Genomic DNA, 27,742 nt, shown 5'->3' with positions numbered 1-27,742 from the left:
AGAAGGAGCAATTTATTGGTTTATTGGTACAATATATGTTGTATATATTTAAATGATATAAAAGAGTTTGTTATTGTTATGCCTAGGATTTGGATATTATTCTTATTATGTTCTTTGATTATTTTGGCGGTCAGAGAGTTATGAATAACGAAAGCTACACCTCCATAACCATCTTCTCTATCAAGTCGTAATATTCTGAAATTGTTATCTCTGATCGTATCATGTGAACAAAGCCATGTTTCTTGTAGGATTGCAATATGAATCTTGTTTTTTGTCATATATTGAATAAGTTTCTGCCCATTTTTGTTTGATAGACCTTAAGTTCCATTGAATCAAATTTAATTGATTATTTTCTTTTCTGTTCATTGCAGAAGTTTCGTGGATTAGGACCAAAAAACACTGTCTTTGGGGTCTATTTGTTTGTTTCCTGATTTATTTGATGTGTTTTTATTATATGTCTGGATTGTATTTCGAGGTTTTTGAGACTCTAATAAATCTTTAAGAAGTTGTGCCAGTAAGTCATCTACCATTTGTTTATTAATGACCCCTTCGCCTTGTATTTTGGTTCTCAATTCTTTAATTTTGTCATTTAATAATTTTTTTAAATGTCCGCTATTCGCAGGCGTTGAGCGTTCGATTTTCGGATTTTTTGTTAGCAGGTTGGTAAGATATATTGTCGATACTTGAACTGGAGGTCCTACTATATGATTTTTCAGATAAGTTTTCTTTTGGTTTGACAAATCTTGGTTTGGTATTGATAGGTTTGTCAAGTGTTGTATTGCTGGGTTCTATTATATCACTGAGTCCTAGAAATCTATTACTTGAGAGCAGAAGGGAATGATCACTGCCGGTAATTGATGGAGGTTGGACTGTAGAATGCAGTCTGCTTTGTTATAGTTGCATATGATTTCCTCTGGATGCTGTATGGATTATGTTTTTAGGTTATTTGTTGGGAAGTGTTTACTTGCCGTCAAAAAAATCTTCTCTATGGATAGACATCCTTTGCATAATGTTTTTTTGTCTCTCATATTCTTTGCACGACTTACTGTTGCTACTGTGGTTACCATGGCAGTTGACACATTTTTTTGACTGTGTACATTCACCATTGTGAAACTTCAGTCCGCAGTCTCTGCATATCTTTTCAAATTTGCAAGGGGATTTAGCTACATGGCCATATTGAAAACAGTTATAGCATTGCTTGATAGGCAACATGTACCGTTCAATGGGTATTCGCACATAATTTAGATACACAAAATCTGGAAGCTGGTCTGATTCAAATGTTAAGGTCATGAAATGTGTGTCTGTTACTTGTCGGTTTACATACTTTGTAATTCTTTTGGCATGAACTATGGGATAGGGGGGACCTTACTCTCTCACTTATCACTTCTTGTTCAGTAATTTCAGGTTCGATATACGCAACCCCAGTGATTTTCCACCTTACTGGCTGGTATAAAAACATTAAAATTCTTTAAATGAACACAATTTACTAACTCATTTGCCGAAAAAGCATCTTCACAAATCACAATTAGATTTCTGCCTACTCGTTTAATATGGTCAATTTTACAGTCTTCATTTTTAAATATTTTGCCTACCAAAAATGGGTTGATTTTTTTCCCGTCCCTACTTTGTATGATTACTTCATACGGTCCTTTGTTTGATTCGTTGTATAATCTTAACCGTCTAGTGTTAGGTCTTTTTGCCACATGATTTGTGTCCAAACTGGAGGCATTGGGTCTAGGATTTTGTTCTGTTGGATTAATACAATTATCACCTTCACTGAACTTTCTTTTCTGTTGGCCTACATTAGTAGTGTTATGGTCTGATTGCACTGTAACATTTTCTGCAAAATCATGATTGAAGTTTGTATTTTCTATTTCTAGACCTATAATCGAAGCAACCGCCAGTTGAGTTTTCCATTTCCAATTTCTGTGATTCAATATCTCCTGGAGGAGAGTTTGCTGAACCTGACATTTTGTCAGGACCAACCTACCGGAATAAATAAAATGTGCGTAAATGTGACGTATAATTTCACAAAATTTCAAAGGATAGAAATTTGATGCCTAATAAACGTCTAACTTTGCCAATAGTGGCACAGACACAACACACACCTCAGTTAAACCATAATTGTTTGAGGTTAGTCAAATGGAAAATGATATTTAGGTAAGTTTTAAAAAGGCAATCACAGTTATAAAATCTAAAATCTCAAGATTTTATCTACAAACACACAATTCGACGTATTTTTAACTCAAATGATGATATTCTTGAATAACACTCAATTATTCAATCTTAGCAACGCAGCACAACAACGATGTTGACGAAGGTAGAGGGTAAAATCCTCGGTTCGCGTCACCGACATGCTAATGATACTAAACCTGCATGAAAAAGTCAGTCTCGCTGTGTTTTTTAACCGTAGACTTGGCCGCGGACTACTAACCTGCATGAAAAAAGTCAGTCTCGCTGTGTTAAAACTGTCCCGGCGGAGTATGAAAACAGACTGCGAAAATCAGTGACCTTTAACGGCTTCCCTCTCGCGATTTACAAGTGAAGCCAATGTCGTACAATTCTGTAAAATGCGTCAAAATTAAAGCTCTTAATATTGGCAATCTATTGGTTACATTTTTAAATATTAAAAAAATTTCGAAATAATTTTGATTATTGTTTACATTTTACATAGCGTTTACAATGACAAGAAAAAAGTAGTAAGCGAGGATTTTTTTTTATTTTTTTTTGGTCAGACAAAAATTTGTCAGCGAGAAAGTTGTGTGAAAAATATATGAATATTTTTTTTTGTAATTTATCATTTTTTTTATTGGAAGTTTAGTTTAGCCTGTAGTAGCGTATGAAGTGATGAGTGAACGTTTTCTGCCGGAACTGTAGTTGGCGCATTAGCTCACTGATACCGTATTAAACTCAATAAATTAGTTTATTGTGCAATAAAAAATACCTTTACGAAAGAACCAAGTTAATTTAACTAATTTATTAGTTTTAAAAATATTGTGGGTTTAATTGTTATTGCAATTATATACTTTATCCGTAGCAATAACTGTATTATTTACAACGGTGTTCAACTCACTGTTGTTCACTCGGTGTTTACTCACTTATAAATGAATAATGAAAACAACGAATATATTTTTAAACATTTTTCATATTTGTACGAATATTTGTATTTAAAATTTAGCATTATTCATTTTAATTATGTTTTTTAATATTTAACCTTTTCATCATGAAATGAGTATTATTACGGTATAAGATTTATCTTACTAGCGTGGTAAAATAGATTTCTAGTTATTTGATAATATTTTTTCGTGGATTTTAAAATTGGAAAATTAAAAACGCGTCACATTTACAATTACAGATGTACTGCTACTATAACGTATTGTTAATTACTCTCAACTTAATAGTTCCGTTTTCACTTCTATCGGCAGTCCCACGACTGCTACTGTTTTTTTTTTTTTTTTTTTTTCATTTCAACTGATATTTTCCAATTGTTCTTATGGCAGCACTACACCGAACACGACCCCTCAAGCAAAAATTAAATTCTATGCTTTGATGAATCTATTTCCGAAAAAAAATTAAAATTTTTCATGAAAAAGGGAATTAGGTAATTGAATCCTTCCCCTTTTTTTGTTAGTTACAGCAAAATTACCTGATATGCAATTAGTTGTATACTAACTGTCAGTGTAATAATTTTGTTTGGCAACAATATTGTATTTTTCGTTACGTTCTTTTTACTCTATGGTTACGTTCAGTTCCAGTTACGTTTCTTTCTTCCTCATCTGAATCTGAGTGTTGGTGTAGATAGTGAGCAGTATTATTTATGTCAAATTTTCTAGTATAACAAATAGGATCTTACAATATTGTAGTCTTAGCAAAAATTTAAACTGAAAGGTCTAAATGGTGTAACATCAAAAATGGGCTGTTGTTTTTAGCTGTAAAGAAGACAGTTCTTCTCAGGTATTCACTTGTTTCATTGTCTAACCTTGTTTTCACCGGTTGAATCTAGGTGACAATTATTAACAGGGTTTTTTTTTATAATTTAATATAGTGGATTTTAACTTGTAATTTATTGTAGGTAAAATATAGAATTAATCATGAAAATGCTAAATGTGCATGTATGCCTTCAGTGCTGAATTTTTGTAGAATGTTTCCATCATTAGGCCTATATTATTTTTTAAATCACCCTAATAGTTATAACTTGAGCTTATTATGAGGGCATTGTAATAAGCAGCCAGGGAAACAATCAAATTATTATACCTGGATTATGAATTATAAATAATTTATGATTGGTCAGTTGCTGAACCCTAAAATGTTTATTCTATTTTCAGAAACCCAATTCCTCCTGGTCCCGCATATTGATTGACTAATTAAGATATAACTCAAAACTTAAACACCAGTAATTTATGTGGGCTCCAGCGTCCAGCTCTAGAGTGATTGATAATATCGAATCATCAATTAGAACAATTTAAGAGGAGACGTTAATAAGCGGCAGCCTACACTATTTTTCCGGGTAATTCTAAGCAATATATGGGTCAACCTCGATTTTTCTCATATTACAATATAATGTTTCCAATAGTCAATTAGAAAAGGAAATGACTAGAATTTCTTGCCGGAAAGCAGTTATAGGGAGCAGGCAACTCATATTACATTATAATGTTCCAATAGTCAATTAGAAAAGGAAATGACTAGAATTTCTTGCTGGAAAGCAGTTATAGGGAGCAGGCAACTGCAAAGAATTACCTATTAGTGATCAGGGGCACTGGACGTGATCTGGGCTTCAAATTTGGAACTACTCGAGTTAATTTTTTTCTAAAAGAGCAAGCAGCGCGAAGCGCTGCGCAGCGGGCAAGCATTGTGCGTGATCTTCGTCTATACTGAATTGATTCAGGCCAAAGGAATGACACAGATTACTTTACCAGATTTTTACGGAGATTTTTGTATTGGGCGGATTATATTGGTTTACTTTGCTTTCCAGCATGTAATTATGTGTTTAAAATTGTGTTTTACATACATTACCTACATTATATTGTAATATGTAATAACAATTTATCAAAAATTTTTAATAAAAAAAAGGATCACGCACGATGCCTGCCCGCTGCGCAGCGCTTCGCGCTGCTTGTCTTTTAGAAAAAAAATTAACTCGAGTAGTTCCAAATTTGAAGCCCAGATCACGTCAGTGCCCCTGATCACTAATAGGTAACTCTAAGCAATATATGACCGTCTGGCAGTTGCCTGCTCCCTATAACTGCTTTCCGGCAAGAATTCTAGTCATTTCCTTCTCTAATTGACTATTGGAACAATATATTGTAATATGAGAAAAATCGAGGTTGACCCATATATTGCTTAGAATTACCTTTTTTTCCGTTGTTTTTATTGAACAATTCAACATATTATCCAACTACGATATTGAAAAATCGTAGACAATAAGAGTTATAATAAATTACCATAATAAGAAGAATCTCATAAATTACAATTAATTTTAAAAAACAGAAATTTAACATAATTAACATTAAAAAACAAACTGTGGCCTAGACTTAGATATCAAAGAAACCTTTCAATAATTATAACAGACAATAAGAGTTATAATAAATTACAGTAATAAGAAGAATCTCATAAATTACAATTTTAAAAACAAAAATTTAACATTAAAACATTACAAAACTAACTGTGGCCTAGACTTAGATATTAAAGAAACTGTTCAATAATTATAACTTGCCCAGCTTGATATCAATGCCAGCCAATTTGTGAAATGGAGGAAAGAATTCTCCCCATGGGTTTACCAGGAGCCAAATCAAGATGTTGAAGCCAATTAAACAGTCACTTGTGAGAAATATCTCACATATTTTCCTCATATTCATCGCTATTTTCAAAGTTTACAAATTTTAGTTACTTCTTGCTGTTTATTGTTTACATTCATATGCAAAGTTTAATATTGAATTATTCGTACGGATAAAAACAATCAAACCATTCGATAATAGCAATTGAATAACGAGTGTAGGCCGTTTATTAAAGTCTAACCCAATTTAAATGTCAGACATGTTTGTTTACCCTACTTAGTATAAAGAAGGTTGTATTATTTTATGTAATCTAAAATGCATACATCTCTTAGACATATAAAACTATAGCTTCACTATAATACAATCTTAAAAGCCTATAACGTAATTCAGTAGATATAGGGTTTTCTTCAAGATTAGGGGTTAGAAACATTAAACTCTGTTTTATGAATGTTCAAAATGTTTGAAATTTCAAAACTTAACTAATACAGTGATGGGTTTTTGTAGTTTATATATTGACAATAAAGTACAATTCAAAATGGTATAAAAATACAAATTTACTTTAGAATAAACTAAACCTTTTTACAGTACATTTTACAGAATATTTAAAATTCAGATCTTTATTTACTAAAAAAGTAACCATTCCATCCCTACATGTTTCAATGCAAATTTGAAAGCTCATATAACATCACTGATATCACAGTTTCACCAAGATCGTTGTTTCTAAGAAATAGTGTGGGGGAGGTTTTTTTAAGAGGAAACAGTGCTTCCCCCCTTCTCTCACCCCTCTCTCGTCACCCCCACTGACCATCTGACTTTGGAAGATAGACTTTGACCTTAAACCTGTCTGACATTCCTTACTGGCCAAGATTGGAATTATTATTTATAATTTTATACTCAATATGGAGGTCCTTATGGAAAAATCTACTAGATTCTAATGAACAATTCATTAGCATCTATGTATAAAATTCTCACTAATGATTGGATTGATTCCAGACACTGAATATAACAACGGCTGCTTTTAAAAATAACTATTTATTAAACAAATTTAAACCATTTGTAAGTAAAAATTATGTTTAGTTCCAAAGTTTGAAAATAAATATCAAATTTCTAGTTTGGATATTTAAAACAATTCTGTTTCAAATTGGATGCTTTTTTTATAGTAGTTACAAAATCACATCTCAAAGTATAAAGGAAAGTCCACTATTCTCCATCCTAATAAATATAAGTCCTATTAAATGTTTGATTTTGGATATTTCCATAAAAATTATACAACCTGTATAAAGTTAACATTTATATAAACAAAGATGTTTGTTATTTACAAAATACTAACGAATTTGAAATAATTAATTAGCCAATAATAAACAATATTATCAAGTATGTAAATATGGTTGCTTAAAGCATTTTCATATTGAATAAAATTGAGTATTTTTTTTTCAATTCAATTCAAAAAGAAATTTATTTCACTTTTTTTTACATAATACATACAAATAACAGTAAAGTACTAATACTAAAAAAAAATTAAGCACAGCATAATTATTCTATACAATTAAGTACAATATCCTAAAAAAACTAAAATAATTAATAATAAAATAACATAATTTTGTAGTGAAATAAATTAGGTATATCCCAAAGGCAAGGCCCGTGTGGGATATCCATCACTTGAAAAAACACTTAAAAACAACACAGAAGACAACAGCTGCATTTGTGCTGACTAAAAAAATCAAAATACATCTTTTTTACGTAAAAAAATATAAAGGACATTTAAAATAAACATTTATTATTTCTGCCTTAGACATTTTTGCTATTATTCATAACAAGTAAAATAAAACAATTAAATATATCTAAACATTTATTATAATGAGCTATACTTAGAATTGGATCAAATAAACAAAACTTAATTGATAAATGAGTTAACTGATAATATATATATGCAATCTAGTAGGAAAACTAATTTTAGATAGACCTATATTAAAATGTAAAAAATCATTTTATCCCCTTTGTGAAAGAAAAAAGAACAAACTATTCAATAACGCTAAATAAATTTTCACAATCAGGAAACGTGAACAATAGTTTTTTTAGGCCAACTAAAAATTGTGAACTAGTTTCTTTTTTCTGAATTTTGAACGAAATTAAATTAAATAAGCGTGGTGCATTAAATGTATAAAACTTTTTATAAAGAGTTAAGTTAGGCTTCGGAACTTCCACTAGTAGATTTCTTAATTGGTATCTGATATTTTCTCCAAATAAATTTGATGTACTTCTGATGTAAAATAGTTTTAAAACTTTAAAAATATATAGATTTCTAATGGGAAGAATTTTGAAATTAATAAAAAGTGGCCATGAATGTTCCGTTCTATGAGCATTGGATAGGATGCGGATGAAGGTTTTCTGGAGTACAATGATAGGATATAAAGTAGTAACATATGTACCTCCCCAACATGCCAAGCCATAGCTCAGTCTGGAACCTACTAAAGCGTGATATACTTTCACTAAAACTTTTGTAGGGCATATACTTCTTAGTAAATAAAATATTCTTACACTCTTTAACATTTCTGTTTTCAACTTTCCTACGTGGCTTTTCCAAGGGCTTAACCAGGCCTAAATACTTAATTTTTTTAACCTTACTAATTTTTAAACAATTTTTTGTAAGAAACTATATTCTTACACTCCAAAAAATTGTAAAAAATTCTATAAATGGTGATAATTATGTGACTTTGTAGGGTGGAGAGGCAAATGAGCACACTCGCTTACTTGTGGATCCTGTCAGTAATAATGCATCCTCCATTCAGAGAGTCAACAGGTAAGGAAAACAGTGCATTGTAGTATATAATAATGTGATTCTGTAGAGTAGAGAGGCAAATGAGCACAATCTTACTTGTGGATCCTATCAGCAATAATTCTTCCTCCATTTAGAGAGTCAACAGGTAATGAAGAGTGCATTGTAGTGATTATAATATCATTTTGTTGGGTAGATACTATCCTGTAGAGCGCCGTGCAAAAACGGACTAATTTCCCTTTAGTGCTCATTTATTGAAAAAATCCAAAGTTAATTTTTACATTTTTTAAAATATTTGTATCCTAGGTATGAATAGATGCTCCCGCTATAAATAAATGCAGCTGTGCGAAGCGACATCTGACCGGGGTGTTGAACTGCACTTTAGTCTGTGAAGATTACAAACGTGGAATAACACAACATAACCACTCCGGGTAACCATGACTAAATATACTGCAGTATCCTCATTTTCTATATCTCCTTCACCTTATAAATAAAGGTTTACACCATTCCCTTAAACAAAAAATTATTTGATATAATTTTTTGAAAAATTACAAATGTTTTTTCCTGAATTTTTAACATTTGATATTGTCATTTGGAAATGTTGACCGACCCATTCGGTGTCGTTCAGGCAACTGCCAAAGCGTGATCGGCATGTAAAGTATACTTATAAAAGCATTATTACTGGTCACAGACCTTTAAATTATACATCAATCAATGTATATTGTTTTTAATGTTTAGTGACCTTCGATTTTCTTAAATCCATTTTCTACTTGTCAGTCTGTGTGGTTCCCTACAGGTGATTTTATTCTTAACTTCTATGGAGTGTAGGTGTGTAAATAAATCAATTTTTTCTTTGTTCAGATGTTTTTTATTCTAATTTTTTATTCTAGTTGTAGTATTAAAAGTACACAGTTGATTATAGTACTCCAGAATAGGTGATCCTTGTAGATCAAGTGATATTCATGACATCATAATGAAATCTGACATGACCCGACTCTGTTGAGTTTGAAACAGAAGTTGTTGCAATGCTATATTGTTTGTCTTTTTTGTTAATTTTGAATTAAAAAACTGACTTCTATGATTTTATTATGATATAGATTAACCCTTCCAACGCGGCTAACGCCTATAGACGCAGAACTGCCGATGCTTTAAACGCGGATAACGTCTACAAATACAAAATCTTTACTTTTGAAATGGAGAAAAATTAGTTGTTAAAACTTCTGTAAGAGAACAGATCGATGTTCCTTTCGACTGTCGGGACTAGACAAAACGCTTTGTCACCGTTGGTGGACGTTGTAACGGTATCTACTCGGGTTGAAAGCAATCGCCGCCATTTTTTGTAAGGCCTGTGACGCGGCATATGCCTACAGACGCGTTCGTTTCATTCAGCTGTTTAACTACGTGTGTGTTGGTCGTATGTTGGTTATATTGTTAAACAAAGTGTTTTGAATCAGTCCGTTGTTATTCTAATAGTGTTTTAGTTTGTTTTACTAACATTTAGTATAATTTTTTGATATAATGGCTAATCCAACTTTTATCATGTTACTACAAACAACGTAGTTTGAACGCATTTTTGGTATATTATGTGTAATATTTTTTCCCTATTATTTGTTTTGTATTTTATACCAGTTTCACCATACATGTCCAGTTTATTTATTCTAAATAAATAAGGTTTATAACTACAATATTTGTTTCATTTCCCTTGTAGGCTCATCGTATAAATAAGTTTGTGTTGAATTTCGTATTATTACATTTCAAAATTTTATACTGAACTTATTTATTTTTATGTACTAATTATACAGAAACTTCAGTTACAATTTGCTTATTATAAATAACCTGTATAAATGTAATGTAATCTGTCAAATATTGTTCCTATGTACATTATCCTGCAATGCAGTTTATTCAAAATTTCAAATGTTTTCGTGCGTATAAAATTCTCAAAAATATGTAATATTACATGTTTATTATTTTTTCTTATAAAGGTAATACCAAGGAATATGAAACAAAAATTAGCATTGGGAAATTAAAAAAAAAATATTTTTTTATGTCTTAGCGTTTGACAGTAATTTATGTAAATTAGCGCTTTAAGGGTTAAGTAATATATTAGACATGTTAAATATAATACACGCTATAATTTTTTACTTAAACCTAAGTTCATTTTATTCTCTAATTTTTTAACAGGAAAAATTATATTCAACACTTTATACATACATTACATATAATATTTTTCATGAAATTTACAAAGAACCCCTGTATCACTTACAAAAATTAGTACAAATTATAGAATTTCTGAAAGACACTTCCAGCGTTAATGAACAATACCCCCTACCTAAAATATTTAGCAAATTGAGTTTTTTGTATATCAGCTTATTTTTGATAGATCGTTTGTATCAAGTAGTGGATTTAGTTTGGGTAAAAATAAATCGGCACAATCGTACTGAAAAGACACAGCCTACATATTTTCAATGAGCTCAGTAATATTTAAAGATGGCTACGTTTCACAACGAAATTGGTTCCAATCTAATAAATTAGTAGTTAGATATAAATTAAATTAACCCTTCCCACGCGCAAACTGATATATCCGTTAGGCTTAATTTTGACCGAAACGCGCGGTAAACGGATATATCCTTCAAAGTCTATTTTGTGTTATTTCATAAATTGTAGTTGCCGTGGAATCCGCTAGAGTTCAAGGGAGTGTTGAATACTTGTTCCGAAAAACAGATGTTTCAGTTAGAACTTCATTGGCGTGTCGCAGTGGTGGGAGGGCGTGGCTTTGTCCCTCGTGGCGTGATTTAGCATCAGTCTGCGGCGAACCATTACGCGGTAAACGGATATATCCCGGCATGGCATATTTTAGTATTTAACGCTGTTTTGGCATATTTCCTTATTTACTGTTAGTGTTCCTGTTGTATTTAGCCTTATATTATCTTTTTATTTTGTTATTACTTTATTTGTTTGTGTCGTTATAGGCCTATATTGTTCTATGCAATGGCGAAACCTGACAATTTTTTGTAAAATTTGAAAATTTTGTTACAAAATATAGGGGTCTGATTATTTTGTGATTCTGTATTATTTTTTTATTCCTAATAGCCACCACTAACTAGAAAAAAAAATTAAGAGTTGGTAATATGTACAAAAATTTTTTTTAGTTAATTACGCGTTATGAGTCAAAATTGAAAGATAAATTCTGTGTGAAGGGTTAAAATTCAGATAATTAATTATTATTATTACTTTATAATTTAAATTTACCTAGGAATTATTTCTGTTTTAAGTGATGACTTCGAGTCCCAGTATCCTAATTCACTCCCAAAGAAGACTGATGAGCAGTCAGCCTTAAACAGGATTCTGCAGGAAGCTGCAACGTAAGTGTGTTTTGTTTGTATTAGGATATAATTACATTTTAGGATATATATTTAACCCTTTGCACACCAAGTAATTACGTATATGTTGTGCCCTAGCACCACATTACTGAATATTTTAATTTTTTGAAAACTGTAAAGCCATTTTTTATTTGTTTAAGTAATTGATTTAAAGAATAAAAAACCATGAAATGCTTTTATGGGCATTTTTAAAACGAAAATATAGATATTTTTTCTATTTTAAGTACCAGTAGGTATGAAATGAATGAAAACGTTATTTTGATAAAACTGTATAATTTTTACAAACGTATACCGGTACATGAACTAGATATGATGTGTGATAAGTAAATAAATACACATTTTGGAAAAACAGTAAAAAGATATTTTTACAAACTGTTTTTCGGTTTTTTATTTTACGAATAATCGTCCAAAGTATGAAACGCCTAAAAAAAACATGAATAGAAAGAAACAGCTGTTACTGATTGATACTCCTCAAACGTTCAGTTGGCACGTTGGCTAATGGCACTAGGCAGCAAAAGTGACTTTCTCTGCCATCTAGTGGCAAATTCGACAACTATTAAACTATCTAATGTTGTAAAATGTAGTTTGCGGTATAACTCGCTATGGGCGCTGTACGGACTTTTATGCATGCGAAGTAACTCGCTTATGGCGTGCAAAGGGTTAAGTATTCATTTACTATACACAAACATTTATTATTTCTTGTAATAATACATGAATTTGTGATGAAGGTCTTAACAAAATATTCTATAAAGAGAGTAGAAATTCTCAAAATATTGTGAACGGTATTACAAATGTTCACTATTTATAGATTAATTAAGTGATATAACTACTTATTTTTGTATATTTCATAATTTACTGGTGTTGGAAAAGTAATTGGCTGAGCTTTAGCAAAAACTGAGTTTCGATGATGGTGCAGGCCACTCCATGAGATTTGGCTGAGCGTTAGTGAATTATTTTTACTTCGGTCCTATGGGTAACCCTGTTGGTAACAACAAAGAGCAGAATAAATACATTTGCAAGCAAACTGAATCTATTCATTTGATATTTCAGCATTTGACTTTTATTCTTAGAGTAAAAAAAATGACTGGTAAGGCAATGTTTAAACTTGGTGATAAGATTTGTGTAGTAACCCTTCTCAGCTCACTGAAACTTCTAAATTTGAAAGAAGTTTGTTTTTGTTATACTTATTATTATTTATATTGATATTGTTAATATTAATATCTGTGTTGATTCTACATTTGTTTAAACTTTTGTAAAAAGTGGCATTGTCCTAGAAAATAAATTAAATTAAATGAACACTGCTTTGAACTGTCATTTAACCCTTTGAATGCCAACGTTCGATTTTACCGGATGTCAAAAGTTATCTGAAAAGTGCCAACGTCCAATTTTACCGGATGTCAAAAGTTGAGTGAAAAGTGCCAACGTCTGGTTTTACGTTCGGGAAAATTCACTAAAAATCGAAAACAATATTTTTAAAACTAATATTATATTCAAATTCAATTGTTTGTGAAGAACGGTTTTTTTTTCAAAATAAATTGTTATTGTACACTTCTGATCAATTGACTTTAACGTAAATCAATCTAGAACTCATATTTAAACATTTTTGGATTACATGGCTACCGGAAACAATGTGACATTAGTTTGTTAAATGTTGTTTAACTCACTCATTATTGAAGATAATGATATACATTTTTCAAGATTTATAGACAATTGAACACCCTTTCCAGTGATATGGACAAAGAAAAGGATATGATTTTTTTTGGTAATAATAATTAGGTTGAAAAATTAAATTTAACCCTTAAATTTAACGCCGTAAGCGCATATGCACGCGAGGATCGACTTTGCTCTAAACACTGTAAGCGCGTAGACGCGCAATATACTTGTTTTTACTATTTTGCACTGTTAGTTCAGAGTTTGTCCGCTAGACTGTGCGGGGTGTATGTTACAGTAGTGTAGCCACATCACGTGACAACCTTTGTGTTTATCGATCGATACTGGACTGGTTTTTTGTTGAACAGCTGGCAGTTTGGTAGTACTGCTCAACGCCGCAAGCGCATTTATGCGTACGTCACTGCCTCGCCGGGCAGCTCTTGTGTTCTTCTTCATATCCTGTTTGAAGCAGTGCGAATAGTTGATCGGTAAACTACTGTGTAGTAGTTTTATGTATTATATGAACATCCTTTTTATGAAAGTTATATATTTATAAACTTTTGAAATAAACAGTTTCTTGAATGGCGAATCCAGATGAGGCTTTGAGGCCTTTCACACACACCCTGCCCAACTTTTAGGATATGCATATTACCCAGTATTACATACCAAATGTATACTTTTTTATTTGTTAACCCTACATTTACTGTATAAAAGTCTTTTTTCCTTGTAGAAATATTTTTACTCCTTATATTTATAATTATGTATTTTGGCTCTTGTTCCGAAATTTTACATTTATTTTTATTATTTACATGTAGGCTTGTTTTTACTCCAATAAGTGTTACAATCTTTTATTTATTTCTATAAACATCTGAAAACTATTTTGTAATTAGAAAAAATAACACCCGTTAGAGGACTAAGAATTTGGAAAATATTTGGTTTTCATATTTTATGGCATGTAAAATTTAATTTTGTATAATAACTTTGTATTAAATATGTAATATACTTATTTTCTAGTTCTATTCTAGTACATATAAGCATGCAATGTCATCATTTATATACATAATTAAAAAAGGAAACAGTAACAGAGTTCTTTAAGCATTGGGTAAAATTTATAAAGGAGCTGGAACGCTAAATAGTAAAATCAATTGTATTTTGGGCAATAAATATGATAAAAGATATTTTTTTTACAGTTTTCTGTTTTATTTTGTTACCTAAAAAAAAATTTTTAAATTAGCGTTGAGAAAATCTAATTTTAATTTTTTTTTATAATAAATGAGCGCTAATCCAGAGTTAGGCTGAAAACTGTTTGGCACTTTAAGGGTTAAATAAATTCTGGAATTTTTTGACGTAAGTCCATTTTTTATATTCCTAAATCTAATTTTATGGTAAATTTTGTTTATTTTATGTTAATTAGGCAGAGTTTTCAAAGAAATGTTACAAAAAAGTATGTTAAAAGCTTATTAAATAATCAAAACTGCGAATTTTTTTACTGGAACCTTGCAAAATACCTTCAAAAGGGCTGGCACTTTTAGGTGTACCCACTAGAAAAATACCAGGCACTTTTCAGCACACCCACTCAATAAATACTTGGCACTCAAAGGGTTAATGAACGAAATTGGGAATGCATTAATGTGGTAATATATACCTGTTGACTTTAAATTTGACATGAAACTTGCTATTTGGGGATGAAAGGATCTGTATATTAGAAAGTTTGCAACATCAGCGAAGCCTGTTGTGGCCACATGGTGTGGCATACTCCTACCTTGTAAAAATAAAATATACATTCACTGCACACTGCTACTATAACTCCTGGTATCTGACTAATGAACACCTAATGAGCTGTTAATAATTTGTATAATTTCGCTTTATCTCCGAGATGACAAAAAAATTTTTTAATAAAGTTCAGAGCTAATTTTGTGTTTAACTATGTTTTAAAAAGTAAGCCCTCCATCCCCAAAGTAAGACATTTCAAACTAAAATTACTCTTTACTGACAAAACTGAATGTGGAACATGTGTCAGAGTGTAGTACAGGTCTCAAAGTGCACATTTTTGTAGAAGTATATTGTTTCCTTATTAAGTACTGTAGCTTGTCATCCAAAACATGCATTTGGAGGTCCCTATAAAAATGTCATAATACATCATTGTATATCAAAGTATTTTGTACCATAACTATATTATTATAGTATTATACATATTATTTTATTTTTGACTAAATCTGGATCAATTTATCTGTGCTGGTCATCCTCGTTTTCCGGCTTTTGGTTAACAATCAATCTTGTCAGTAGCAAGAGATTTCACCATGGATGTTGTGATAAATCTGTGACTCAGAGGCTGTTTATTGTACGTGTTAAATCATATTGGCATTTATTATCTTGACTTTCAAATAGCCAAAAACATATCGCAAATACTATAAACCCAAATTTTGTTGATAATTTTCCTTTGAAAATTACGCCACTTGTATCAATAGTGACTTGGGGTATAAAACAGATTGCTATATTTTTATATGTTGTAAAAGAGGATCAATAAAAATCTCTTTTAAATAGCATTATTTAAAGTTTTGATGTTGACTTGTCCATTTTCAAAAATTCTGTTTGTTCAATGTTACTGGAAATGGAACATATCCTTATGGCTCTGTTTTAAAGTACGAGTATGACTCAATTGATGGTAGCAGAATAAGCTCCATGGGTTTATGACTGTTTCTTTCAATTCAACAAGAGTCATATTTTTCCACTTTTTATGCTAGCAAATGTGGGTTTGTATTTGTTAGTCACTTAGTTGGTATACCAGTATGCCTTTGTGCATATATGAGTCATAATATATATATATATATATATATATATATATATATATATATATTATATATATATATATAATGTATATATATATACAGGGTGATTCATAAGAGGTGTGCAATATTTCAGGACTTGATACAGGTCATCAAAACAAGGAAAAAATCTCCATTGCACATGGGTCCGGAAACGTACCGTTTACTGTCTGTCTGTTTGTGTTTTTCTTGTAAACCATCATAAATAAGAAACTACAAGAGATAACGAGTTGAAATTTGGTACACTTACTTTAGGTATCTTTTTCTAAAATGGAACAAAATAAACTTAATTTTGCTCATTTTGTTAGAAAATGGTGGACAGATAAATTCTTTAAATAATCATAACTTGTAGGGCTTTTATTTAAAATAAAACTTTGAAATGAAAAAAAATGTGCGCTATTTTCTTATAAAAACAACAATATCTTTTTTGCAACCGATATTCATATTATTAACAAAACTGAGAATTTTTTTGTAAACCTATTACAAGTCTTTTTGCAAAAAGGCTGCTGAGTCTAGACTGGACAGTTATTATGAGTGGGCAGTGCATTCAAAAAATTCTGAATTCAAATCAAAATTTTTTTTGAACAAACATAACAAATAAAAACACACCTTTTACTGTATATTTGTAAAATTCTTGTAACACCGGATCAGAAATATTGGGTTTTTAATCAGCTGCCAATTTAGAGGTCTGCTGTTTTAGTAATCAGCTGTTTTAGAGCAATCAGCTGTTTTTACAAGTTTTGTTGTAACAATGGTGTTTAATTATTTCAAATTGTCTCATAAGGATTTGCCTACAAACATGGCCACCTTTGGAGGACCTCTGGGGATTTCATACATGGTGTACTGATTACAGACTGGATCGAAACCTGAGCAATAAAAGTTTAGAAAATATCTGTTATAACAAATCAGGATAAGGACACAAGGTTGGCTGATAATTACGACTCCCCCCAAAAAGGCTTCTAGCTAGCTACACCTTTAATGTCGCAGTCGTAAATGCATTAGATAATTTTTTTAAAAGACATAAAAATACTAAACATTAATGAAATTTTTATGATTCATTTCCCTGACGTTTTACCTCCATTGGCACTTTGAACTGGAATGCAGGTTTCCTTATGAAGACCTGATCAATTGTTTTTGGTTGTTTGCAGAACTACTGAAACTGTAAACTGCCAGGATTTATTTCCTAGTTCCGGGTTGTGTAATATAGGCTATTAGACTCAGGTGTTTGGCAATAGGTTATCCCTTAGAAGAAAAAGAATACAATGAAACATTACAATGGATGAGACTTAATTATGAAAGTGAGGCGTAGACAAGTCTATAGTATGAGGTAAAACACAAAAGCCCCCACACTAAGCAGAGATCAAGATATATCTTGCTTTTAACCCTTGAGCTGGCGGTGTCTGCTCCTGTACTGGCTATATTTTTTAGCCGTTTGTTAAGAATTACATTAAACTGTTATATACTCTCTCCAAATTCTTCAGTTATACAACTTATGATATTTAATTGCTTTCAAAATATTCCAAAATAACAATAATAAAATTATAAATAATCATTAATATTTTTTTATTTTCAAAAAGATTTCTGTGCTTGAATGCACTAGATATGAATTTTTTTAAATACCTTTATAACTTTGCACTATCTTATCATATATGTATAAAAGATTTATTAAAAATCCAAAATATACAAATGAAGCATTATTTTATCCTTTACGCAAAATATATGTAGTTTTAGTGGCTTTACTTAAAAAGTATTAACTTTTTTAGCACTTTTTAGCGCAAAATCCACTAACATTGTATTTTCAGCATTTTGTACAATTTCTTTACAACACTGAAATTCAACCTATTTATGATTTATTATGCATCACTGTTTTCAGAAAAAACTAAAGGAATAATAAAATTGGCATATTATTGTTATTATAGTTTTATTTTATTCACAAACAGGTTTTATCTTGATAAGGCCTGATAGCCTGATAAAGATGCTGGTTCCAATTCAGCTTATAGTTCTCTTCAAATAAAATAGATTATTCCTAAAATTAAGTATGACTTTATCAGCCATATTACTAATTACCAAAACAAAAATATAAACTAAAAATAAATGAATTAGACAGACACCAACACACGACGACAGCAGACGTAACTAATAAGACAGTCGGCCTGGTCAACTGGTCACAGTCAAAACAGTTGCTTGCACGTTTCTTCTAGCCATACAAAGAGGGATAGAATTTGATTTATTGAGTATTAATATACCTCAATCGAAAGTTAGATTATTCTGCCATCAATTGATATTCAGTTTTAATCCGAAACATTGAAAATACGCAAAATAATAAGCAATTTTCGAAACGTCTGTTTACTGTCATATATACGGCAGTGCCAGTACGTGAACGGCCTAACTGCGGTATATACAGCAGTTTGCCAATTAGAGGGTTCATCTTTATTTGAAAATACTAAAAATTGATCATTATTATTAAAGAAGCGCAATAGTGTTCACTTGATTGTTTTTGTGTTTATAGGAATGTAATAGATGTTGCAGCGATGGGAACTCATAACTTGGAGCAAACACGAGTATATGGAGCGTGTGAAACATTACTCGGTTGAAACTACAAGGCGTGGCAGGCCGTTACACTCCTGCCCCCAAAACAGTCGTGTCTGCTAGTCGACATCCCTGCTCCAGACAGACTTTTAGCTGTCACTCCTGTCCATGAGTCTGACATCCACCAGGTATGAGAATATACGAATTGCTGCTGTAGAGAAAAAACAGTAGTAGGACAAGTTTTGTATTTAAATTAGGACTTCAAGTTATTATAACCCGTTATCTTGTCAGCTATAATCAGCTGATAAAATTAAATTGTTCTTAAAAATACAATTAAGTTTGACAATGACAAATCTACTTAACCCTAGAAGTGTGGCAAGCTTATATGGTATACACTTTAAAATTCAAACAAGAATGTGTCAGGTAAATTTTGGCGCATATTGTTTGTGTGTGTTAAAAAATATTTATCTTTCTAATAGCCAAATTTTACATGTGTCAATGAAGCTGGAAGTTAAAAACTGTATTTTTTCAACATATTTTTATGCTCCTAGACATGTAACATACCGAATTTAAGGAATAAAATTTAAATCTGTTAGAACGTAGTTGTTCAAAAAATAACAATGATCCCAAATAAAATAAAATCTCTACTTACACCCATTTTTTACTAATTGCTGTAAACGGATCCATTGAGTGGAAATGTGTGAAACTCAGACGCTAACCTGACCTGGAATCCACATATTGACAGCCTCTGCAAGAAGCTAAACACTGCCATCTATGTAATAAAAAGAATAAAAAGATGTAAGCAGTTGGGAAACAGCGAAAAATCGCATACCATGCACTTATGGAAACCCACTTGAAGTACGGAATCATTGAATGGGGCAGCACTTTGGCAACAAACCTGAAGCAAGTGCTGAAAATACAAAAATCGGTTGTAAGATCTCTAACCAATCTGGATATATATCCAAGAACTCATCCACACGTAGACAAGCTTGGACTTCCCAAGGTAACACGACCACATTGCCACAATACCCGGAATGTGTCTCTGATACCGCCAGTCAAACATCGAACTGCCCTTCATGACAAGAAACTCTCAACAATGCAAGCACGACATGACTTTACAATCAGCTCCCAGCTTCCCATGTATCATATGTGTAATCTCTGACGCATAACTGTTCTCAATATTTATGTTAATAAAGAGATTATGATTCTGAGTGTGATAGATTTTCAAAAACAATTCAGTATAGATTGTCATATAATAAATTTTATATTTAATAGAAATTATAAACAATTAGTATTAAAATAAGATAGATAATAATATTTTTTACAATTCCTTAGTATCGAGAAGTTATAGGTTTTTAAGTTAAACATTTATGGATTTGAGATGAGTTCTTATTTATAACTGACTTTTAAACTTTATGCTTGTGTTTAATCTGATCTTCAGAAGTGCGGCTGGCAGCTAATTAGTATACTATTCAATCGTATTTGTCTTGCAACGCATTCGTTCAACTTTCCATACATTTGCAAGCATGTGCACATTCGTACAATTATTGATGCTATTTTCGCCCTGTTTTGTTAGAGAAAAAGTCAGTAATAGTAGCCTGCTTACGTGATGTGACGTTGATAATATCCAATGAGCAATCCAATTCAGTTATAGATTTTACCATACCATCACTTAAACCACTTTAGAACAACCAATTGGCTTCACGAGCCTCTTTTTAAATTCGGGTCGGGCATTACACAATCTGGTTCATTGTCATCTTCGGCAGCCACATTTTTGTCCAGAACAGAGATCACAGAAGAAAAATGGCGTCCGTCAACTCCCCACACATAGCCAAGTCGTCATCAAAAATAACAAAAGTCTTCGAACTCTGCATCCTTCTCTAGCTCCAATGTTTCTTTGACTATTTCCCTACCCTCCGCAGTATCAATTTCTTGTGTAGGAGGCTGGACTGAATTGTCATCCTGAGTTGTGACAGTGAATCCACTCTTCTTGAAACAATTACAAATTGTAGTCTCTGTAACTAGACTCCACTCTTTTGTGATCATCCACATGACGTCCAAGACATTGATATTTGTAGGTAAAACGGATTTCCATGTCTCTAAGGAAACTGTTGTACGACCTATTTTCTATAACTTACTTTAAAACTTTGGATAATGCCCTGGTCAAGCAGGTTGCAGTTTGGAGGTTGTGTTAGGAGGAAGGTACTCGTCCTTAATGTTTACTTAGCCTATGAATGTCTCCATGAGCCGTGCAGTTATCAATGAGGATGAGAATTTTCTTCTTTTTCTTATTCATATCTTTGTTAACACTTTGAAGCCATGCACTGAAAGCGTCACAATTCATCCAAGCCTTTGTATTCGCCATGTAGTCTGTAGGAAAGTTCATTCACGTTTTTAAAACAACGTGGTTTTTTTTTTCGCTTTTTCCAATTACTAAAGGCTTTAATTTATGAGTCCCTGTGCAGTTTGCTCCCAGCATAACTGTGAAACAATGTTTACTATTTTTCCACCATGGCATTTATCACCCTTACATGACAATGTTTTGTCAGGTAAACATTTTAAAAGCAATCCGGTTTCATCTGCGTTATAGATGTTTTCTGGTTCATATCCCTCGGTTAGCTCCGGAAGTTTATATTTCCACTCAGTACAAACACCATCATCGACTTTAGCACTTTCAACCGCACACTTTTTTGAAAAATAAGTTCATTTCATTTTTTAAAGTTTTGCAGCCATCCATTGCTAGCTCGGAAGTTCTCGTGTCCCGCTTTTTCTGTTGCGCTTTTTATTTAAGTATAGGTCCACTCATTGCAATATTTTTGTGTCTCGGCACTGCTTCAAACCATTTAAGCACACACTCCTCTACGTCCTTCAGCTCACACAACTTTATCTTTCTGATTTTAGAACACAGTACACTCCGTCATCGAACTTCTCTTTCTTTTTCTTTAAATTGTAGCTAAAGTGCTGGGCGGAATACCAAATTCTTTCGCGATGTCCAATTTTTTTCGTCGGATTGTCTTCAACGCATTTGATAATTTTTTCGTTTACACTCTACGCTTATAGCGTGCCGTTCTTTTTGTTAGTGGCGTCCATCGTCACTAAACTATTGTAACTTAATTCCGAAGCACCACACAATCCAAACTTTCCATGACAACTGAATAAACTCGTCTTGCAATTCAGACTGGAGTGGCTGTGACTAAGCTTTCCATGTCGAGACATGATTGTTTGTTTTTTGTCCTTTGTTGCCGTTGTGACGTTTGTTTATGTTTCATTATAACAAGGTGCAGTCGTGGAACATTCGTTATATAGATGTGAATTTCACTACAAGAGATTCTAACAACAAAAAATTTACTATACCAAGGGTGATTTATTTTTCCCAGGATTACTAAAAATTCGTTTAATCGAGGTTGTGAGTATGCTTTATTTGTTATGTAGAGGTGAAATTTGCATTGATTATTATGGAGACTTCTAGGGGATTTTAAGAAAATTTGTTATATCAAGGAATTTGTTATAATGAGGTTCGTTATATTGAGGTTTGACTGTATTCCTATACAAACATAACATGACAATACAAAAGCTGTTTACCAATTATGTCTTAGAGCCTTTGAATATTATTACACTATTTTATATAATCATTATTAAATATAATAATAATATTATTGAACTGTATTTGATTAAATATTCTGATAATTATTCGTAGTTCTTATTATGTATGATTATTTCTTATTGTTTTTATAAATAAGATCAAAAGAAGAAACGTTACATAGGCAGAAATTTCTTAGGATTTTTTTTTTTTTTTTTTTTTTTTTTTTTTTTTTTTTTTTTTTGTGTTAGCTGTAGGCTATTGTGAGTTTATATCTTATATTGGCTAATGTCAATATACTTGTAGAGTGGCCAAAATGTGTAAAGATAGTGTTGTCCTCATCGGCTGCTGCTTCAAGGTCACGTGCCAAATGGACTCCTCTCTCAACTGCACTCTCTGGTGGTCCCTACTGTAGAATATTATATTATATTATTTTGCTGTTGATAATATAGAATGATGATGGCAAATGTTCGAAATCCTATTATCCTTTAAACCATCAATTGTCACTAAACAATTTTTAATCAGAGAATCAATTCTTTTCTTGAAAAAACGCCATCCGCCAATTATTTTTGGAATTTAATCAGAGTCCCACTCATACATACAGAAGTTGGTCTAATTTTGCCTTTTCATGATTACTTTTGAGATTTGACCAGGAAATTTTGAATTGAGGAATTAAGATCGATGAATGTATGAATCTCCAAAGAATTTGTACGTGTACAGTGAGTTAAAATCAGTATTTTATTTTTATATTTATTTTATAATAAGGGGAAGTAAGCAATGATTTCTTGAATTTTCTTTTTGTTAAAGATAAAATTAATATATTATGTTATATACAACGAACTATACTACTGAAACGCACACTGCCCATAAGCCGCATGTTGTGGTTTCCGGTCGCATACAGCTATGTGTTGCGGGCGTATTCCACGGCCTCACAGGCACTTAAAATGGATGATAGAGCATCACGACTGTTTATGTTTGAAACACGTATCGTCGTTTAAAACACAGGATTTTGCATTCTTGGCTACTCTTCATATTCAGTACGTCTGCTCTGAGCAACTCAACTAGTTTTTTTAATGTTTTCTATTTTAGTTGTCTATGTTGGTAATATTTGTTATTTTGTGAATAATTTGCGCTGCGTACAAATGCACGTTGAAATAGACAAAAGGTCTGAATTGACATTAAGAGTTTGTAACCATTTTACTGGTAGTGTTTTCAAGGGACATTTTAACTAATGACGAATTCACTGGAAGCCACGAGTTATTTTTGATTAAAACGGAGACTTAAACTATTTAAAAAAAATAATATCTCACCACATTGCAAACAAGAAAACTTTGGACATGAAAAAAAAATCCAACTTTAGGAATAAGGCAGAAATTGAACAAAACAATTTTATTTTCTAACAAGTAGATTTAAAATATGTCATGCTTATACATTCCATGTTGTATATATTTTGAAAGAAAATACAGTAAATGAAATCGGGGTTTTTCCACCTGGTACGTATTGTAATGTCTGTAGTCTTTGTTACCGACTTTATAAGAAAAATACCAAGTCAACATCTCAGTTATTTTGATATTGTAACAATATTCTGTTTTCTATAATAAAAAATAAAAAATCCACAATAAAAAGCAGCTACTAAAATTTGTAAAAAAAAATCAATTGCTGAATCAATATTATTAAGTCTAGAACAGCGTTTTAAAGTGCTGTTAGATCATTACTATAATGCCTGCCATGTGGGCGGAGTGAGTTCTTACTCATTTTGAGCGCCTGCAGATCCAGGACGCAACCCCTGATTCCGGCCTGTTTCTGGGCCCATAGCGCGTTCCATTAGTATAATTTGTTGGTTATATTCTATGTAAATTGATTTATATATGAGGTATTTATTATTATTAACCATGGCCCATGAATTTATGAGATAAGTTTTAATTTAACAGTACAAAAGAGAATCTCATGAAACAGAAACATATTATACCCTCAAACCTCCAAAGAAATTATTTACAATTTTAAACCCAAGTTTTAACTTTTCATTTTAAGTTGTGAATGTTTCCTGTTGTTTTATAACTTGCTCAACATGAAGATTTATTTTTTTAACTACTTACCCAGTTTTTATTTGTTACAATTATGAGAGGAGTCACTTTGTAACTCAGAGGAAAATTTGACCTAGTGACAATGAATGGTAATTATTTTGAAAGTTACAATAAACTTTATTATTTTCCCAAGTACAATTTCAGTGAGTAAAATTTTTCATATTTTGGTCTACATATTCTGAATGATATACATCCATTGTAGATAATACCAATTTCTTCCCTTACCTCAATACCCTCATGAAAATTATTTGGTTAGCAATCATCTAAATAAAAGGTATAACAGAAAAAAGCTGGGTTTACTAAAGTAAAAAATAAAATTGTGGCCAGATGTAGGATAGTGCTTACATTTGTGAGGTACATTAATTCCCTTCTACATTTTGAAAAATTTTCTCATGTGACTTATTTGTTGGTGTGGTTAATTCTTTGTTCATTACCTTTTAAGAGTCCTGAAAACTTTGAAATAAATTATTTACTCCCATAAACTGTAATACTTAACAAAATTAAACCTAGTATTGAGTATGTTTATTTAATATCAGTCACCCATATAACATGTTGATTGTGGTAGGACGCAGCTAGGGACTAACTCAACCATCTTATGTTAACCCACAGACTGTCATTATCATGTTACAGATCATGTCAGTATGTGAGACGGCAACAGCAGCCTTGGCAGAACTCAAGGTGGAACACAAGGAGGAGTTGGGTCGTAACCCTTCAGGATTCCTTGAGAGTGAGAGACAAATATACAGAGTGTCTTCTATCTATTTTTATATAAGTGGTTTTATAGCTTCAACACTGAAATCAACATTACCCAGCTTTCAGTGTACAGTATCCGGCTCTGTTTTTAAACTATATTCTTTTTTCCAGTTTCAGATTTTTGCTTATTACTGTAAAGATTAATTTACATTTTGTATAATGGATAACCGATTGTATATAATGTATTTATTCCAAAACAATTATGGAACAGAAGTAGAGAATGACAACAACTAGCGTATTGTGTATTTGCACATATGTTTAAAAAACTTTTGTCAGGCTAGACTGTTTAGTTTTGTATAAAATTACCCGTTATGTTATTATTGTATAGTTAGTGAAAACATGCCTATTACTTAAGTTAGTAAACTATGGAAGAAAGTGCCCAATATTACATTATCATATATGCTATGATCGTAGCTTGTTTCCTGTGGGTCTTGCCATATAAAGATTTGTCCAGTTCCATATAACCTTGAAAATTTATTGAATTATTAGATTTATGTTTTATAGAATCTATTGAAATTATTTTTAATTTATAATTGATGTAATTTTATAATAAGATTTTCCAAGTTTTTGATTTTTATTTGAATGTGTGCAATTTTTATGCATTCTCACCTAAAATAGATTAAAACAATTTTTTTAGAAATTTCCAATTAAATTCATTCGTCCCCAAGTCTTGTGGGATGTTTAAAAATATTTTGTTGTGGATTACCACATTAAAAATTTTGAAAATATTCACAACAACAAAGGTGTTAAATATAATATCTCTAATTGGATCTGACAAAGTCTTCTTTGAGAACAAATTAAAGCCCTTAAAAATTAAAAAACAAATTGTCAAACCTGTTCCCAATATTTTTTTTTTTTTTTTTTTTTTAAAAATAAAGTTATAGAAAAATGAAAAAACCTTTAATTTAATTGTATCTACACCTTTTGTTGTATGAGTCCCAAAAAGTTAATACGGTATGTTTGTTACAAGATATTGGAAATTATTATATGTTTGTTATTGTTGCCTGGTTATTGTTAGCAATCTTTTGTCATTAAAATACTTAATTTTCATAGTACCAGATTTTAGGATAGTATTTTCCCAAATAATTCTATTAAACTATGTCATTTATCCATAATCTGTATATTAACATGTGATATTTTGTAGATGGACCTGCAGTTCTTTTTACAGGTATATAACACTTCAATACTGTTTTACAGTTTAAAAAAGTGCTCATGGGATTTCTCGTACACAATATTTATCTTACTGGAGTGTTTGTTTGTAATCACATTTGATGTAACGTATTGTACAATAGATAATTTAATAATGTAATATTTTAATATAATTTTATAGACATTAAGTAGTTTTATTTTTATATCAACTGTTATTGCCTTAACTAACTAATCGAAAGTTAATTAATTGATCTTGGAGTTTTTAAATTTACTTATATTAATATAATAGTGTTGTGCTGATTTGTAAGTGAAGGAAAGTAGGTCAGAGTTTGGGTTTTTTAACAATTACCTCTTTATATTTATAGGCCAATAGTAAAATAAAACTGTACAACAGGAAAACTTAAAATATTATTTGTAATCCATAGTTCATGCAAATGTAAGCAAATTGTTATACTCAAATGAAACTTTAAAAAGCACAAAATATCAATTATGATAATGGATTGTAAATAGACTGTATGGGCATTAAATTATGTTATCGTATTGCATGAATATTGTACAAAATTTTTATTTATCTCCTTAACAAAAACATTCATTTAACAAAAAATATACAAAAAATCTTCATTAAGATGTATTCAAAATATTGTACTTTACTTTACATTAGATTACTTTCTGATGTTTCAAAATTTTTTATGTACAATTATATAGCAGGTTTGATTTGGACCTAAAATACTTATTACTTACAATTTCACTGAATTAATCTAATGTCCGCAGTCAATTTTTGTATTCCTGTAAAAGGGCATTACTTTTCAATCCTTGTTTACTCACAAACTGTGGTGTTAGTTAAGTTTACCTGGTTTTTATTTATTTATTTATTTGAATCATGTAAAATATGATATATCTCCATATAACACTAGAACAGCACACACAACTTAACAGGTATTAAGCAAACCAAATGTTCCTGGCATGACCACAGTAATGTATTAACAATACATATATATTTTGTATGAAGGTTCTTGGGGGTTTTCATATCACCATGTTTAAATCACCAGTTTTTTTTTTCAACCCCTAGATCAACAGTCCACTCTAGTCCTGTTATTTTGTATATAAATATTCATAGTTATTAAGCATTTTGTATATTTGATTCATTCTCATTAAAAATGTGATATATTATTATATTACAGTCTTTATCCACTCTTACTCCTGTTTTATAATTAGTTTCTATAAGTGATGTAGTTCTCATCA

At 31.1% G+C, this 27,742-nt stretch overlaps 1 protein-coding gene across 1 annotated transcript; it reads left to right on the top strand.

Annotated features, from left to right (window-relative positions):
• The first annotated feature begins 2,149 nt into the window (after positions 1–2,149).
• LOC124371067 (ragulator complex protein LAMTOR1-like) lies at positions 2,150–18,999 on the top strand. The gene is made up of 5 exons (XM_046829379.1): positions 2,150–2,160; positions 3,930–3,954; positions 8,495–8,574; positions 11,823–11,912; positions 18,915–18,999. The coding sequence occupies exons 1-5, from the start codon at positions 2,150–2,152 to the stop codon at positions 18,997–18,999; spliced, it is 291 nt and encodes a 96-aa protein (XP_046685335.1).
• The last annotated feature ends 8,743 nt before the right edge of the window (positions 19,000–27,742 follow it).

The sequence above is a fragment of the Homalodisca vitripennis genome, unplaced genomic scaffold (assembly GCF_021130785.1).
Source record: "Homalodisca vitripennis isolate AUS2020 unplaced genomic scaffold, UT_GWSS_2.1 ScUCBcl_890;HRSCAF=3802, whole genome shotgun sequence".
Lineage (NCBI taxonomy): Eukaryota > Metazoa > Arthropoda > Insecta > Hemiptera > Cicadellidae > Homalodisca > Homalodisca vitripennis.
The sequence above is the reverse complement of the archived record's forward strand: the minus strand, read 5'-3'. Positions and strand labels throughout refer to the sequence as shown.